This window comes from Lissotriton helveticus, chromosome 1_1, assembly GCF_964261635.1.
Source record: "Lissotriton helveticus chromosome 1_1, aLisHel1.1, whole genome shotgun sequence".
Taxonomy (NCBI): domain Eukaryota; kingdom Metazoa; phylum Chordata; class Amphibia; order Caudata; family Salamandridae; genus Lissotriton; species Lissotriton helveticus.
The window spans coordinates 1,190,552,784-1,190,571,132 of record NC_136057.1 but is presented as its reverse complement, the minus strand read 5'-3'; the positions used below and the strand labels follow the sequence as shown (position 1 = coordinate 1,190,571,132).

The window sequence follows — 18,349 nt, the reverse complement described above, 5'->3', positions numbered from 1 at the left end:
GCTGGCACCCCTTGTTGTAAATATTTTTGTCCACCCTAAGCGTGGAAGGGTATACTCAGACATGAGTCCCTTGCTCATTGCACCATCAGGATTCAAGCAAGCCGGGCCGGAGACGGCTGTAATGCCAGAAACCGGTCCCCGGAAGCTTGTTTCCTTCCCAGTGTAAGAATTGGCTTTTGTAGTTTGGTTTGCCCTGTTCCCATCATGCACTGGGACAGGAACAGACTAATTTGCATACAGCCAGGTTCTGAAACTAGGATGGTGCAATGAGCTAAAAAACGGTGTTGGCTCTAGCCCTGATCTTTTGACTGGGTCAGAGTATTCTGCTTAATTCAGAGACTCTGTCCCTCACCACCCCTTGTTGTAAATATTTTTGTCCACCCTAAGCGTGGAAGGGTATACTCAGACATGAGTCCCTTGCTCATTGCACCATCAGGATTCAAGCAAGCCGGGCCGAAGACGGCTGTAATGCCAGAAACCGGTCCCCGGAAGCTTGTTTCCTTCCCAGTGTAAGAATTGGCTTTTGTAGTTTGGTTTGCCCTGTTCCCATCATGCACTGGGACAGGAACAGACTAATTTGCATACAGCCAGGTTCTGAAACTGGGATGGTGCAATGAGCTAAAAAACGGTGTTGGATCTAGCCCTGATCTTTTGACTGGGTGAGAGTATTCTGCCTAATTCAGAGACTCTGTCCCTCACCACCCCTTGTTGTAAATACAACCTCATACTATGGCCTCTCCTTTAACATATTCTGGGTGATATACAGAGAAGAACCACCATTATTGTGATACTGTGATGATAGTAATCCCTGTCCTATCATAACACTAAACCAGCCTTGGTACCATGACTTTTGCTAGTTTGTGCCAATTGAATGCTTCTGAGAGCAACTTTGGGCCCTGGCACTAACTCCTTTACAAATTAAGCACTGGTTACCAGTATGTGCTTCAGGCACTGCAAATGCATAAAAGAAACACAGGCGCTCTGCTCTGTAGTGAGCCAGTACATGTGTGCATACTATGGCCCCAATGTTAAAATTTGTATTAGAAGCCGCATCGCTCCTACTAGTTTTGTAGGGAGGCTACATGTGTTTCTCGTGAAAGTTCCCACATCTTGGTTTTTAGAACATCCATTTTATAATTGTGAGTGTCAAATATTAAACCACCACATTTCAAGCGGTGGACCACTACAAGCCCTGTATTGACGTTAATGAAAGCCTGTGACATGTGGCGACATTTTGAGTAGAAAGAATATTACACTGCTGTACTTTGTTTCACAGTGATGGATAAGGAAGTTAGCAGAGTGCAGTGGTCAGCGCCATTTTAAGGGACCCCATTGAGTGTTGATGTACTTCAGGTGGATTGACTCTCTTTAGGTACATATCTGTCTGTCTTATGATTGCCTGGTACATCTCAACGGGGCCATGGGCCTTTTGAACACACAGCCCTGTGGCCTATGAATGGACTCCATGGGGCTCTGGTTCAACACCGTGCTCTGTGCGCCCTCTCGCAAGAGTCAGGGGACAGGGGACAAGTCCTCCTGCAGTCCTGTCACACAGGAAAACACCGCGTCCCAAGGACACTGCGTGCAAGGGAGAGTTTTATTTTACACAGTCCCTTCTCATTTCACAACAGCCTAAAGAATACTGCCCCATTAGGGTTTAATTAACTAAAACTGCTCAAGAAAATTAAGCTCCGTTTGATCGTAGGTATCTGTTAACAGCTGCAGAAGACGCGGACTGTGAAACTCCCTTTTTATTTGTATCTGGCAGCTTCCCAGCTGCGCGCGTGCTGCAGGTGTTCAGGTCTCACGCTGCTACACTTCATACAAGGCAGTCCCGACTCTTGCAGATGTCAATATTCCCTCCTAGAGCAGCACCAAGTGACCGGATCTAAAGGCTTGGGGCAGATATTCTTACTTCCTGCCCTGTGACGTTCGCAAGCTCCACCCACTGACGTGCCTACTCCAACTCGTTTTCAATCCAAAGAAAGAGTAATTCCATACAAAATGGCAACAAACTTGCTTTTACCAAGTTCCTTAATACTAATGCATCAATGTGCCTTTGGCACCGCAACACGTTCCATTCTAAACACAGGACATGCAGTGACTTTGTGGAGAAAAGAAGCGTCCGGGACTCACTCAATGAAGTAGACTTCCCCTTTCTCCGTGTACGCCATCTCCCAGTTATCAGGCAACGAGCCCAGCTCGTCACTGTCGTCAGGTTTAATCAGTTTCTTGCCATCCATGCCATCCTTGGAGTCCTCGGGCTGGCTGTAGAGCGGTGCAGCATAAGGCTGAGAAGAAATCTCACCTGAGGCATCTGTACTCTTGTCTTCATGCTCACTTGATTCTACAAGAGAGAAACAGGAACAGATTTAGCCTTCATATGCTCTCAATTCCCTCACGACGACGCTGTTAACATCAGAAACCTGCTGGTTAAAGACTTTGTTAATATGCAATCAGAACAGGTCTTGACGAGTCACTTTACTAACAGAGAACTGGGGGTCCTAAAACAGGGGCGATAGTGTTGGTGGCGCCTAGTGCGACAATCACTTTTGGCGCCCCCACATCCCAAGACCGCCTCCACGACCTCTCTCACTACCACCGGGCAAAAGGGCCCTTCATCTCTCCAATCATAAGCTATTGTTAAACACAGCCCCCCCATCCCTCCCGAGGTCAGCACCGCCTCCAAAGGTTAACGCCCAGTGTGGCCGCACCTGTCGCACTGCCCTAAAGCTGGCCCTGTCCTAAAATTAAAACTCCTCGAGGTTAGGTCATGAAGAATTAAAGAACACTTGGAGATCTTTGAATTATAAGTCGACTCCCCAACCCCAAAAAAGTTTGCATGTGCTACTCCAGTGCCTCATCACGATGTAGAAGTGTAAGAAAGAACAAAGACTACCGAACCAATAGGTCTTGCATTTAATATGTGTGATTTGTGTAGATGTTAATATAATGGGGTGCAACATGATAGAAAGTGTTTGTGTGTTTTGTTTTAGCTTGTGTGCGTGATCATTTTAAAGGTTGTGTGTTTTACATTTAAAATCTCCTTGAGTAGTAGTTTGTTTTGCTCATCTAATTATTTGAAGTGTTGGATCTGTGAAATATTGAGGTTGTAACCTTTTTTTGGCTTTAAGACTTTGGGCACTTTACCACTGTTGACCAGTGCTAAAGTGTTTGTGCTCTCTCCTCTAAACATGGTGTGAATGGTTTATACCAGTTCTGCATATTTGATTTACTTGTAAGTCCCTTGCAAAGTGGAAAACAAAGACCCCGGGCCTGTAAATTAAATGCTTCTAGATGGCCTGCAGCACTGATTGTGCCACCCACAGAAGTAACCTTTCAAACCTGTCTCAGGCCTGCCACTGCATGGACTATGTGTGCAGTTTACCACCACTTTGACTTGGCATTTAAAACTATTTACCAAGCCTTAAACCCCCCTTTTATTACATATGTTACCCCTAAGGTAGGTTCTAGGTAGCCCTAAGGGCAGTGTGCTGTGTAAATGAACGGTAGGACATGTACTGGTATGTTTTGCATTTCCTGGTAGTGACAAACAGCCTTTTTCATTTTTCACTACTGTGAGGTCCACTCCTCTGTTAGGCTAGCATTGGGAATTCCCTAATACACTTTTAAGCTGTAATTTCTGATCAGAGAAGAGTAGTTTTTTCATGGTTCATATGTTTGTAATGGTAATGATAAATCCTCCTTCCTGGTAAGGCTGGATTTGGCCTTACTATTTTAGGAATGCTACTTTTAGAAAGTGGACATTTCTCTGTGGTTATTACTCTGTGTGATTTGCAGCCTGTCTCCAATACACATCTTGGGTGGGTGACAGCTACCCTTTGTGCATTCCCTCTAGACAGCTATGAAAGGGCGAGATTTTGATCGATACCTTATATCTATTGATCCAAACCTCGATCTGGTCGACTGAACCTTTGTTGCCTGTCTTGGAAGAAAACAGTACACCTATCTGCAAGTTAGTTCACCCAAGAAAGGACTCTACTCTCAAAGATCACGGACAACTTCTAGGTTTCAAAAGTTTATTGTAAAGATATAATGAGCTGCAAATACAGGCATCTCAGAATGAGATTCACGAGATACACAGGTCCAATTACATACATGTGCTCTCGAAAAGCCCTCAGACGAGCAACAGAAATCACTAACACAAGTTCTAAGAATAATAAAGCTATCAGCATAGACGCATATCTCTCCTTCATTTAGGTTGGAGGAAAAACAAACACAGGTTAGGCGTCCCTACCCTGTTCTAGATGGTATCCCTACTTAACCAAATCCCAACCTAACAAAGGTGTCAGCAATGAATGACCCCCAAGGGAAGTCACCCACTCTAAGTCTCTTGGTGAAAACCTAAAGTTCTCCAGTCATGACCCCTCTCTGCCTACCCATCCGCTCTCTAAAGGGTCCTCAGGTCTCTGCTCTAACTCCACCCAGGGGTGCTGTCCCTAATACAAAACAGTCAACAACATTTGAGACGCCCCTTGCGAAACGCCTCTCACGTGGTGCAACTTCAGGCTTTTTCCATGATGCTTTGTATTGGGCCTCAGACGTTAGAGTTGACCTTGCTTCTCAGACTCTTCTCCGGCCCGCTGATACCCCTTAAACATTCCAGAACCCTCCTCCATGTCTGGGCCTTCTACTGAACAGACCTCTATTCATTCATTTATAATTGGATCCCCCCTTTCCTGTTGCAGACAGATATCTGCCGCCAAGAACCCAACTCTCATAGACTTCTAAAAAGGCTTGCAACATTTCTCAACCCAGACATGTACGTGTAAATCAATGCTAAAACATTTCAGGCCTACAATATTTCTCATTATGATTATAGCATTCAACTTCTTCATTTAATTAAAGCATGTTAATACTCTTATTCTATTATTCAGTAAACATTTCTATAAATCATGGCCCATTAATGCAATGACCAAAAACGTTAAAACAATCTGTGTCGTGAAAAGAACCATCTTCCCTTTCCCTCCAGCTCTGGCCCTGAGGCCTACCACGTTCTGCTCTTAACCACATACCATCTTATGTTTTAGCAGCTTCACGACATGGATTCAAAAAAATAATCACATCTAATAAAGTCTTATAATGTCACACATTTCTGTATTAGTTCCACTTCTACTTAAATCTCTACATTAGCTATACATTCGGAATATATTTGCAGATACTATTAGCACTCATGGCATTTCTCTTCACGATTTGTGCTTACTACAGGTAAGTGTGATGTACTCATACATTTAAATCAGTTTGCGCTCTCTCAGTTCCCCCCTTTGATGACCTCTCGGGGTCATCACTAACATTTAAACTGCAGTTATTGCTGGCATTCTCTGCGCTTCCAGAGCCCTCAGACTCCTGTACTGATTATCTTGTATGGCAGCCAATCTCTGCAGCTGCTCTCTTTGGGCTCTTTCTGACCTTCTTGCTCTGTACCATTTGAATACCCTCACCAATCCCCACAATATTATCCCACAGATCAATATTATGATAATAGGCTTTAGGACATACCAAATAAAGCTTTTGCCTAAGGTGGAAAACCACCCTCCAACTGCACTCATTCCGTGGCCCACCTTTTCCCAAACATTTTCCCTACTCAAGTCTTCGATCTCCTTGTGAATATCAGTTATGTTCTTAATAACTTTCTCAAGGGGCTTCGAATTGTCTGGAATGTAAGTGCAACATTCCTGGACCTTCAAAGCCTTACAGACTCCGCCCTCTTTTGCTAATAGGACATCTAATGCAAGCCGATTTTGAAGAACCATAGCCCTTATCGATTGCATCTCTCCTTCTACCAGCATTAAGGACTGAGCAGTGCTGGCAGACAACCTGTCGACAACTGTTGCCAGTCGTCTAATTTTAACATCATTAAGGATTATTCCCAAAAGAGGGAACATAGCTCCAAAGACATCTCCAACCATTTCGGCATCACCTACATCTCTCCTTCCCCTCGATGATGTCTGACCCTCAATGATCACTAAGTCTTGTGCATGATATATTTTGGGGAAGACAATTGCCAAGTAACATGATCCATACCAGTTGTCAGGTAGTCTCACGTAAGCATTTCTTCCACATACAAAATACACATTTGGAATCACTTGCATTCCCTTCAGGAAATCCTTAGTGTAGTACTCTAAATTAAAAGCATGTTCACAGTCAACTTCACCCACGTATACATTTTCATAATACGTTTTGGCTCGGTGAAGACATAACTTTCCTCTCTGCGCTTTATCTAAAGCTATTGGACCACTACTACCCTTTCTCTTGTGTGACTTCTCTTCCTCGGTCCAATCTATTTTCCCTTGTCCAGATTTTTTCAAAATCTTTTGTCTCCTGTAACGATCATCCACCTGCCCTATGAACTTCTTCTCGACTTCTGACACCTTGCATGTCAGGTTATTTCTACGGGCATGTGAAGTATCTAAGGTAATCCAAGGAATGAAGAACTTGGCCAATCTGTCTTCACTCTTCCAGTAATCCCATTTATTCATCTGCTTATAATTCGGGACTTCCGGCAACACTGAATCATAATTTGAGAAATAGTATTCAAAACTATCTCTCTCATAAAATATACTAAGCAATAAGCTACATGTAATGCCATATGTCAGAGGGAGGTGATGATAGCGAATTCCTTCATCTACAGACGCCGGCAACTGCATGCAGACGTAGCAATCCTTAACCTCCATGGCATCCACGTATTCATATAAAAGTTTAGCATAAGCATTTGACCTAAAGTCTCCTTGGGACTCGTCTACATGTAACCTGCGGGCTTCTGCAGCCAATAACGCTTTCTCTTGAGTGTTTTCCCTTTTCTCACCAGCAACAGTGGGTGTAAGCGTTTCTGCAGAATTCACATCAGTTACCTTTACCTCTTCCTCATGTCCCTTTACATAAGAAATTGTTACCACTAAAGCTATTAATATTATCACTCCTACTATTAGTGTACCTATTATACATTTAGCTCTGCGGTTCGGGGTGCCGGCCTCCATTTCGTCAGACAAAATAGTTCTCTCTTTATCTTTGCAAAAAGTTCTTTTCCTCTCGTTCCTTTACAGTCTCTTTTCAATCCTTTTGTCTTTAGAATCCACACAACTGGAGGCTGACAACCTTCTTCGCAAAAAGTCCTTTAACAGTTCAAAAAGACAACCCTAGCCCTTCTCCATCAACTCAAGGGAAGTTCCCTAACATTCTCTGCTTCCTGGGCGCTAGGTAATCTTCTTTTTTTTTTTTTTTTTTTTTTTTCTGCTTGCTTTATTTACAAAGTTCTTTAACAGTCTACTATCAGATTTGTGGTTGCAGCTTCAATAGCATAGTTCAGTATTTCCAAACGAAGATTGTGCTCTTCATGTGCTGTTATCGTTGTACCAAAGTCGGGGAATTGCAATTCTGTAAGAAACATATGTTTTAACTTGCTGAGGCGGGGAGGTCTGGGGAGCATGAATGTTAGTGACCCTTCTTGTTCGACACCGGGTACCAACAGTCGTATTTCCACGGTGATAATGGGCTCAGAACTGGACACCACCACCGCTCGGATCCTCCCTGTCTCCGGTTTCACAGACATTTGTCGCCAGATATGTCCACTCAGGTGTGGAGTATCTTCTGTTAGGCACACGCACTCTTCTTGACCTTCTTCGGTCCGGTGCTTCAGCGCCCTGAGCACCTTCTTCTAGGTCTGAGTCTTCTGATATCGGAGGAAGGGTTGCTTCTGGAGTTGACCTCAGGCTAGAACTTCTTCTTTGCGGCCAATTTGCTTCTCCACGTGCCCTTCTACTCCTTCTCCTTCTGGTCTGTTCTCGCTCTCTTTCAGACCTGTCAGGGTCAGACTCGTACTCCCAGCTACTTTCTCCTTCTGTAGCGTCTTTTGTTTCGCTGTTGTACTGACCGTCCTCAGCTTGGTCAGACTCGTTCCCTGCTTCCGCTGACACCTCTACAGCTTGGCTAGCCCCCTCTATGGCTTCTCGGTCCTCAGCTGGACGTCTATCCGAGAGAGGAGCTGTTTCCAGAGGTGCTGGAACCCTTTTCGTATGTGACGCGTGGATCCAATTGGGCAGGCCTCCCACCTTTACAGCCGTGTTTGTGATCAGGATGACCTGGAAGGGTCCACGCCAACGAATATCCAGACAGCTTCTTCTCACGTGTTTTCTTACCAGGACCCAGTCCCCAGGATACAGGTCATGGCAAGGGCCCTGGCACGCTGGAACCTCGGCAGCCTGCACCTGGAGGGACACAGAACGCATGGCGTCAGACAGCCCCTTACAATAGTCCAGGATCATATCATCTGTGATATTTAACAGTGCAGTAGCTGGAATAGATGGCAGCCTCATTGCTCTCCCCATTAACACCTCATGTGGTGACAACCCTGTTCTTCTGTCTGGGGTACTACGAAGGCTCATGAGAACTAATGGCAGGGCATCAGGCCAACTCAGAGTCGTTGAGGAGCACACTTTCGCTATTCTGGCCTTGATTGTGCCATTGATTTGTTCCACAATTCCTGAGGCTTCTGGTCGGTAACTGCAATGCAGCTTTTGGTCAATATTTAGGGCTACACAGATCATCTTCACAAGCTCGCTGTTAAAATGTGTTCCCCTATCTGATTCCAAAAAGGCCGGCACCCCGAAGCGAGGAATGAGTTCTCGAAGCAGTAACTTGGCCACTGTGAGGGTGTCGCACCTACGTGTAGGGTATGCCTCAACCCATCTGGAGAACACACAAACAACCACCAGGACATAGCGGAGGCGGTTGCACCTTGGCATTTCAATGAAATCTATCTGCATTCTATTGAATGGACCTCCAGACCTTCCTATGTGACTTAATGCAACTGGTGTTCTTTTCCCTACGTTCAGCTGCTGGCAGGTCACACAACGCTGGCACACTGCTTCTGCTGCTATTCTAAACTTAGGATTGTACCAAGTCTGTCTAAACACTCTCAGCATAGCATCTCTCCCTAAGTGTACGGGACCATGTATGAGTCTAGCCATTGGACTCACCATCTCATTGGGCAACACTGCTCTGCCGTCTGCTGAGACCCAAAAATGGGTCTCACCCATTACACATCCTGCCTTTTCCCATGTTTCTTTTTCAGAATCAGGAGCATTTTCTTGCATGGTTGACAGTTCATCCCAAGTATCAACGGTTTCCAGTATCATGGCTAATTCAGTTCTTACATTTATTCCACCCACATCCACCTCTGTAAAAGAGTAACCTTGTTCCGCGCAATACCGTGCAACTTCATCAGCATATCTATTGCCTTTCGAAACAAAGTCCTCATTTCTGGTATGTGCGATGCACTTTACAACTGCGATACTTGCTGGGCATTGCAATGTTTCTAACAACAGGCGCACAAACTCTCCATTGCGAATGGGAGAGCCTGAAGAAGTCATGAACCCTCTTTGAGACCATAACTGCCCGTAATCATGAACTACCCCATACCCATACTGGCTGTCGGTGTAAATGGTGACTCGAATTTGATTGCCTGCTAAGCAAGCACGTGTCAGGGCGATAATCTCGGCTACCTGAGCGGAGTGTACTCCTTCCAGGCACCCAGCTTCCACAACTCCTTCAATTGTACAAACAGCATAAGCTGCTCTCAACTGCCCAACTTCGTCTCTTACACATGAGCCATCGACAAAGAAAACTTCGTCTGAGTCAGTCAGTGGCTCATCTACGATGTCGGGTCTGGGTTTGGTGCATAGTTCAGTCACATCGAGACAGTCATGGTCTGTATATTCATCATCATCATCGATATCATTTGGAAGTGGCATTAAGGTAGCAGGGTTCAAAACAGAGCATCTCTTGAGGGTCACATTCTCTGCAGCAAGAATAACTTGCTCATAGCGCGTGAGCCTACTGTTGGTCAGATGCTGTGTTTTGGTCCTGGTCATCAACAGTTCAACAGAATGTGGCACGCACACCTCTAACGGGTGCCCCATGACGATATTTTCACATCTCTCAATGCTGACACCCGTTGCAGCAACGGATTTGAGACATCCGGGCAACGCTGCGGCTACTGGGTCTAAAGTAGCCGAGAAATAAGCAACTGGTCTACGGGCATTCCCATGGATTTGGACCAACACAGACAACGCGCAACCTTCTCTCTCACAACAGTAAAGAAAAAATTGTTTATTGTAATCAGGCATTCCCAATGCCGGAGCACGACACAGGTCCTCTCTCAACTGTAGGAACGCCATCAAACAGTCTTTGTCCCATGGTACCGGATCACTCACCTCCCTGTGCGTCAGTTTTTGCAAGGGCTTTGCTTTCAGTGAAAAGTTCACGATCCACTGTCGGCAATAACCCACCATCCCTAGGAACATCCTGACCTCTCTCTGTGTCTTAGGCGCATTCATTTTCATGATCGCCTCTATCCTGTCTGGTGACACCTTTCGTTTGCCTTTCTCAATTCTGTGTCCCAAGTACTGCACTTCTGTCAGGCAGTACTGCAATTTTCCCGGGGACACCTTGTGCCCATTGGCAGCTAGGTGATTTAACAAAGCAATGGAGTCTTCCCTGCAAGCTTCTTCTGTTTCTGACGCCACAAGGAGGTCGTCTATGTACTGGACCAGAACTGACTTCTGGGGCAGCACTAGACTTTCAAGATTTTTCTTCAAAAGCTGGTTAAAGATCGATGGACTCTCTGTATACCCTTGTGGGATACGACACCATGTTAGGACGCGATTTTCCAGCTTAAATGCGAAAAGAAAATGGCTATCTTCGTCCAGAGGGATCGAAAAGAAAGCCTGACAAAGATCGATCACAGTGAACCACTCAGCTTGGAATGGAATCTGAAACAGTATCACTGATGGATTCGGTACCACTGGACAACATGAAACGACTATGTTATTAATCTTTCGAAGGTCCTGCACTATCCGAAATTTCCCATTTGGTTTCTGCAGTCCCATAATCGGGGAGTTACATGGACTACCCACGATTTCTTTCAGTATTCCCTGTTTAATCATGGACTCGATCACGGGTTTTATGCCTGCAATCGTTTCTGGAGTCAATTTATACTGGGGTGTTCTTGGGAACTCAGCATGCGGTTTCACTACAATTTTCACTGGGTCCACCCCTTTGACCAATCCAATCTCTTCCCCAGTGAAATCCCATACTTCTGATGCCACTGTCTCTCTCAAATCCCAGGGAAGCTCGTCTACTGTCAACGTAGGGTACAGCTCCACACATATTCTTGAGTTTGCAACTTTGAAATCTGCATCATCATCATTAGTTAATACCTCCACTCCCTGAGGTGTACAATATATAGTACAATTCAATTTACACAACAGGTCTCTTCCTAGCAGACACACAGGGCTTGAATCGCAAACCACAAATTGGTGCTCATCGCTGTACTTCCCTATTTTCACCTGTACCGGTTCTGTCAATTGGCTGGTTATTCTCCTGTTTGCGACCCCTACCACCTGTATGGTCTCTCCAGACATGGGCAGGTCTGGAACTGCAGCTGATCTGATCGTGGATCTAGTGGCTCCTGTGTCCACCAGAAATGTCGTAGGGCACCCTGCTACTTCTGCTTCGACATAGGGTCCCCTCTGATCTACCTCTAAGGCTGCCCCAAGGGTGCAGTCTTCTCTTTCCACTCTCTGTCCGGTTAATGGGTCCACATAATAGCACTCTTCACCTTCCACAAACAGGGGCATTTGTCTATAGGTCTTACCCATACTCCCTACTCGAGGAGGTTGCGGGAACTGGGCTCGGGGAGGAGCCCCCCCCCCTTTGAGCACCTTTCCTTGGTATGGCGTTACCCCTCTTGTAGGCGCGCTCTGAACCTCTTCCTCCTCTATCTCTTGCTCTCCTATCTCTACATTGTAAGGGCACTCGCGTTTCCAATGCCCCAGCTCGTTACACTGGTGGCACCTAGTCGTTTTCTTCAAGGTAGCGATGTCTATTCTGGGTCTAAAGGTGGAACTCTCCTCATTACCCTTGTTCTGACTGTACTGCTTCTTTCCTCCTGTACCTGTTCCTTGCTGCTGTTGCTGCGGTCCCCCTTTGCCTGCTGCTTGCATCTGTACCACCATCAACTTTTCTTTTAGTTTCTTAGCCTTGGAATCTATCTCATCACAGCAGTACCTGGCATATCTCAGTATTTCATCTAGGGGTTTAGTTTGCCAACAAATCGAGTGTTGCTGAATCATTAAACTAATATCCGGTCTCAGTCCCAGGACGAACTTGGACACAAATTGCCCTATATCTTTTGGATCCATTACATCCAAGCCGCTATACTGTTTAAACGCCTTCAGCAATCTCTCGTAATATTCATGAACTGTCTCTTTGGGTTCCTGTCTCGTTCGGTCTATTCTGACCCAATCTATGTCTTGCATTGGCACCTTCTCTTTCAGCCAAGTCATCACTCTCTCGAATTTTGCCATCACAATCTCGGACGGCCCATTAGTCTTGGCATCTCTCTCTGGCTCCGTTGTGGGCCACTCAGCGCTAACCTTGCATGCTGTCCACAGATCTCCTGGTACTACAATGTCAAACAACGTGTTCAGATCTATCCATAGGACCTTGGAGATTTTTACAAACCTCTCGACTTGCTTGTACCACTCCACAGGGTTCTCTCGTAACTTGGGGAAAGAGGTGGTAAAAGCAGCTAAATCTCCCCTACTCCAAGGGACATGTACATAGTTCCCATTTGCAACTTCACGCAAAGGGTAAGCTTCTATTCCCTGCTGTCCTGGTGTCATACCAATCATGCTTCTTCTGCCGGTCCCTTTCTTGGACCACCTCTCTTCCCACTTATCTAGTGCCCTCCATGTCCTTATTCCAGTAATCAGTTCCCTTATGTGTGTTTTCAGCCCAATCGTTCTCCTCTCATCTAGGTCTCGATCTGAGTAATGTAGCCTGTGGTTACCCTGTAATGCTTTGGTTCTTGACAAGTCCACCATATATTTGCCTGCTAGTTCGACTAACTTCTCATGGACTGCTCTTGCTTTTCGAGTAATGTCCTTTGCCATATACAGTATTTCATCCTGTTCATACATTTCCATTCTTTCTAAAGGCAGGGTACCATCTACCATGTCATCCAGATCTGACCTTAAACTGGAAACATCAAGTCTCTTGGCTTTTATCTCAGCTCGCAATATGTCTTTCGAAGGGGGCTCACTGGTCTCCCTACCATCCCAACTTCGAGCTCTGCGTTTGGGCTCGGGAGAGTTAATGGGTGGTCTCCCTTGCTCCCATCTCTCCAGGTCCCATGCTCGGCCATCCGATCTTGGAAGGTGATGGAACACGGGCCTGTTATCCCTACTCTTACACTGCCCACTCTCATCTTCTTCTCTCCTCTCACCGCACACCTCTCTGTTATTTTCCCTCTGGTCGCTACACTCCCTTTTCCTCGTATCGCTCAGTATCCGATACGATCCTTCCTGGTTCCCCATATTCCCTGGGCTGCGCTCATTTCTGTCATCACAGGGACTATGGTGCGATCTCTCACAACTCCCATTCAGTTCTCTGGTGCCAGGTACACAGTGTGGACACTTAAAGCTGTTCCTGTACTCTTGTGCTCTCCTCTCCTCTTCACTGAGTATTGGGCGCGCCACCCCTTCACTCCCGGGGCCCCCGTTTTCCAGGTCTGTTCTACCTCCACTCCGGGCCCAATGGGGGACTCCCCTACTCCCTCTACAGTCCCACTCCGGGCTACTCTCCCCAGCCCCGCAGTGAGTCCGTACTCGGCTGCCCTGACTTTCCCTTTCTGCTTCTGCAGCATTGATGCACTTTTGAGCCTTCACTGCCTCATCCCACTGCTTCATGTACTCATTTAACTCTTGAAAGGATTTTCGTCCCGATCCCCTCAAGTCCATTGGCCATCTAGGGCCCCCAGGATCTCCTCCTGGGTCCCCTGCTGTGTGCATCGGGGTGCTCCACTCTCTGGGTATCGGCATCTGACTTGGGGAATTAGTGGTATCGTTCCTCCTTGCCTCCTCTGCTCTTTCTCTGTCTTTCCGTTTCCGTTCTTCCCCTCTTGCTCTCTCTTGGTCATATATCGATATTATAGGACCTATGGTAACAGGTACCTGTAGTGCATCTGGTAATGGGTAGGATGTGGCGCTTTCCGTTTCCGGCGCTCTTTGCACCACAAACCTACCGACTACCTGCTGCACCTGACTAGGCTGAGACAGCTCTCTCTTTGGCTCAGGATCCCACTCTGAACTGGGAAGCGGTCTATGCTCTCCTGCATTGCCCCCCTTTGCTCCTTCAGTATTCTCGACCTCTCCCCCTGCTCTATTATACGGGGGTGGCCTGTCTGTCAGTAATCTGTTTATCAGGCTATCCTCTGTTTCGCTCTCATCATCTTCTTCCAGGGGACTTTTATTTACTGGCGCCTCTAACACTGGGTACAGTTTATTTACTTCCAGGTTATGCACTCTCCATCTTTTAGCATCCGCATCCCACCTGGCATCCTGCACTGCCCTTACCGAGCGTTTCACCCTTTCTTGTCGTCTGTTCATATTCTTTTCATGCGCTGCCCTAATCCATGCATCAAGAGCTTCGAACTGGGTTGGTCTAGGCAAGGGTCTCTTTGAGGTCATGACTGATTTCAATCGATGTAACACCTCTAATCTGAACGTCCCGTACTTCGGGAACGTCAGTTCCTCATTTCCTTCAGTAATCTTACTCCACTCTGATATCCAAAGGATCGTATGCAGCCCAACATTCACTGCCATATAACGAGCTGGCGTACCCTCCGGCGGGGCTTCTTCCCCTTCATACGATCCTCGCTTCTCTTTCTTAAACAGCGCTTTCAACCATTTAAAACACTTCATAATTATGCGCACAAAATCCAGCCTCGCTACTCTGTTTACTTCCTGATGACAATCCACCAATCCTGTCGCGGCTTTGCTAGCTTGGCCTATCACAGCGCGGTCTTTCTCCTGTCGGCCAATCACGTCGCGACCCTGTCTGACGTGTTCGCTAGCTGGCCTATCACAGCGCGGTCTTTCTGACGTCACTTTTCTCCGCTTCGCAGCAGCACCCCTCCTTTCTCAACTCTTCTCCCGGTTATGCATGCGTCCCATTCATACACCGAAAAATGACTACTTCCGACCAAGCGGTCACTTCTCTCGACTGTACGTCCACAGTCTATCTGTAATTGTCAACACAACTGACGAGATGTCTATCGTCTCTCTGATAGGTTGCTTACACACACAGTAACTTCCGACCAGCGTCCGTTACTCACGCACTCACTCTTACGTTCCCCCTATCTCGGTCTCTCGGGTGATCAATGGTACCTCATGACCCCCTTCACACTAGTTGACAATTACTCTGGGTGTCCGATACACCCGAACCACTTAAGCTCTCCTTGAACTTAAGATTTCCACCGGTTGCGCGCGCTCACAACCTGTTCCACAGTCACTCTACAGACATTCAACTCCGCCAAACATTACAACATAGATACAATACAAAAACACCGCAATCTAACACGCATAACCCTTTATACTCACTCTCGACCGATACTGCTGCTTTTTCTGTCTCACGTCATCCGGATCTTCATCTGCGGGCTGTTCTTCCGATCATCGATTTCTAGGGGCCTTGGGGTAAGCTAACCTGGCCTAGGTCACCGTCCTCAAGAAGGCAACCATCCTCTATAGCTACCAACTGAAAGGGCGAGATTTTGATCGATACCTTATATCTATTGATCCAAACCTCGATCTGGTCGACTGAACCTTTGTTGCCTGTCTTGGAAGAAAACAGTACACCTATCTGCAAGTTAGTTCACCCAAGAAAGGACTCTACTCTCAAAGATCACGGACAACTTCTAGGTTTCAAAAGTTTATTGTAAAGATATAATGAGCTGCAAATACAGGCATCTCAGAATGAGATTCACGAGATACACAGGTCCAATTACATACATGTGCTCTCGAAAAGCCCTCAGACGAGCAACAGAAATCACTAACACAAGTTCTAAGAATAATAAAGCTATCAGCATAGACGCATATCTCTCCTTCATTTAGGTTGGAGGAAAAACAAACACAGGTTAGGCGTCCCTACCCTGTTCTAGATGGTATCCCTACTTAACCAAATCCCAACCTAACAAAGGTGTCAGCAATGAATGACCCCCAAGGGAAGTCACCCACTCTAAGTCTCTTGGTGAAAACCTAAAGTTCTCCAGTCATGACCCCTCTCTGCCTACCCATCCGCTCTCTAAAGGGTCCTCAGGTCTCTGCTCTAACTCCACCCAGGGGTGCTGTCCCTAATACAAAACAGTCAACAACATTTGAGACGCCCCTTGCGAAACGCCTCTCACGTGGTGCAACTTCAGGCTTTTTCCATGATGCTTTGTATTGGGCCTCAGACGTTAGAGTTGACCTTGCTTCTCAGACTCTTCTCCGGCCCGCTGATACCCCTTAAACATTCCAGAACCCTCCTCCATGTCTGGGCCTTCTACTGAACAGACCTCTATTCATTCATTTATAATTGGATCCCCCCTTTCCTGTTGCAGACAGATATCTGCCGCCAAGAACCCAACTCTCATAGACTTCTAAAAAGGCTTGCAACATTTCTCAACCCAGACATGTACGTGTAAATCAATGCTAAAACATTTCAGGCCTACAATATTTCTCATTATGATTATAGCATTCAACTTCTTCATTTAATTAAAGCATGTTAATACTCTTATTCTATTATTCAGTAAACATTTCTATAAATCATGGCCCATTAATGCAATGACCAAAAACGTTAAAACAATCTGTGTCGTGAAAAGAACCATCTTCCCTTTCCCTCCAGCTCTGGCCCTGAGGCCTACCACGTTCTGCTCTTAACCACATACCATCTTATGTTTTAGCAGCTTCACGACATGGATTCAAAAAAATAATCACATCTAATAAAGTCTTATAATGTCACACATTTCTGTATTAGTTCCACTTCTACTTAAATCTCTACATTAGCTATACATTCGGAATATATTTGCAGATACTATTAGCACTCATGGCATTTCTCTTCACGATTTGTGCTTACTACAGGTAAGTGTGATGTACTCATACATTTAAATCAGTTTGCGCTCTCTCAGCTACAACACAGGAAGGATAGGTCTGTCTGAGTATCCATCTACATAGATCTGCATTCTGGTGGCCTTCCCTGGGCAGGGTGGAAGGGAGGGGCTACCACTTCAATTGAATAGCCAGAATTCTGTTCCCACACAAATAATTGATTAGGCCCCCTGTCCCACAGATAGCCTGGCAGACAGGACTGGGTTGAAAAGGATACTTGTGCACTTTAAAGAGCTGTTTTGAAGTCACACCTACATCAAAGGACCTTTTGGGCATAAGTACTGGATCTCTGACCCTCTAAAATCAGACACTTCTTGACTTGTAACTGAAGTTCTGCCAGAAGAACCACTGTGCTATTTAAAGGACTCAACTGAACTGCTGATTTGAAAGGCCTGCTTTTCTATTTGTTGCCCTGCTGATCTCTGACTCTGCAGAAGGTGAGCTGCACTCTGCATTCATTCCAAGTGATCTAAAAGGGCTTCTTGGCTTGCCTCCTGTTACTTGAGAATCAGGGATATCAAAGTTTATATCCCTGCTCCTGGGCCTGGCTCACTGGAAGTGGCCCAGAAACTTGCAACACAGATGTCAGGACATTTCCTGTCTGCGTGTAGCAGAACCGGAGCAATGACCCGGTTGCAGGAGTAAAATCGGTGCATCGGAACCAGTGCTTTGCCTCCAGAGATCGACACATCAGACAGCGTATTGCTGCTTCTGCAGCTTGGCAAGATCGATTCATTCCTGGCTTCGGAACAGATGCAATGCCTTCACTGTGTGGAGAAGATTGATGCAACCTACACCACCCGGACTCGATATTGATGCATTTCATTGTTTGCGATCAGGAACAGTACTTTGTTCAACGGGGTCTGCGTGGGTCCTGTAGCCAGCTGGCGCTCTATCACGGTCGGTCCGAACTTTGACTTTGCCTCGGTCAAGCACAAACTAATTAATCTTTTTAGCGCTACATGCTTCTAAGTGCTTGACTGCATTTATTCTTTTAAAATCCAATATCTCAACTTCTATACATTGGAGTTTTGTCATTTTGGTCTTGATTTGTTCAGAATATAAAAACGTAGTTTTCTAAACTTGCGTGGAGTCTTTTTGTGGTGTATTCATTGTGTTACTATGTGCACAAATACTTTGCACATTGTCTCTTAAGATACGCCTGACTGCTCTGTGCCAAGCTACCATAGGGTGAGCACTGGTTATCTTGTAGTGAGTATCTAGCTGACCTTGACTAGAATGGTGTTTCCTGCCTCTCCTGGGTGCATACCTGAGCAAACCTGGAACTCCATTTCTAATAGAGTGGGACAGGACAGGAATGTGGGGAAAGCATAATCAGGGAG

At 46.0% G+C, this 18,349-nt stretch overlaps 1 protein-coding gene across 3 annotated transcripts in view; it reads right to left on the bottom strand.

Moving 5' to 3' along the window:
- Positions 1–18,349, bottom strand: part of MAGI2 (membrane associated guanylate kinase, WW and PDZ domain containing 2) — a 2,996,284-nt gene that overhangs the window by 937,435 nt on the left and 2,040,500 nt on the right. For all 3 annotated transcript variants that reach the window (XM_078679471.1, XM_078679479.1, XM_078679488.1), the window contains exon 5: positions 2,137–2,347. In XM_078679471.1, coding sequence (XP_078535597.1) covers positions 2,137–2,347 — 211 coding nt within the window. The remainder of the gene's footprint in view (positions 1–2,136; positions 2,348–18,349) is intronic.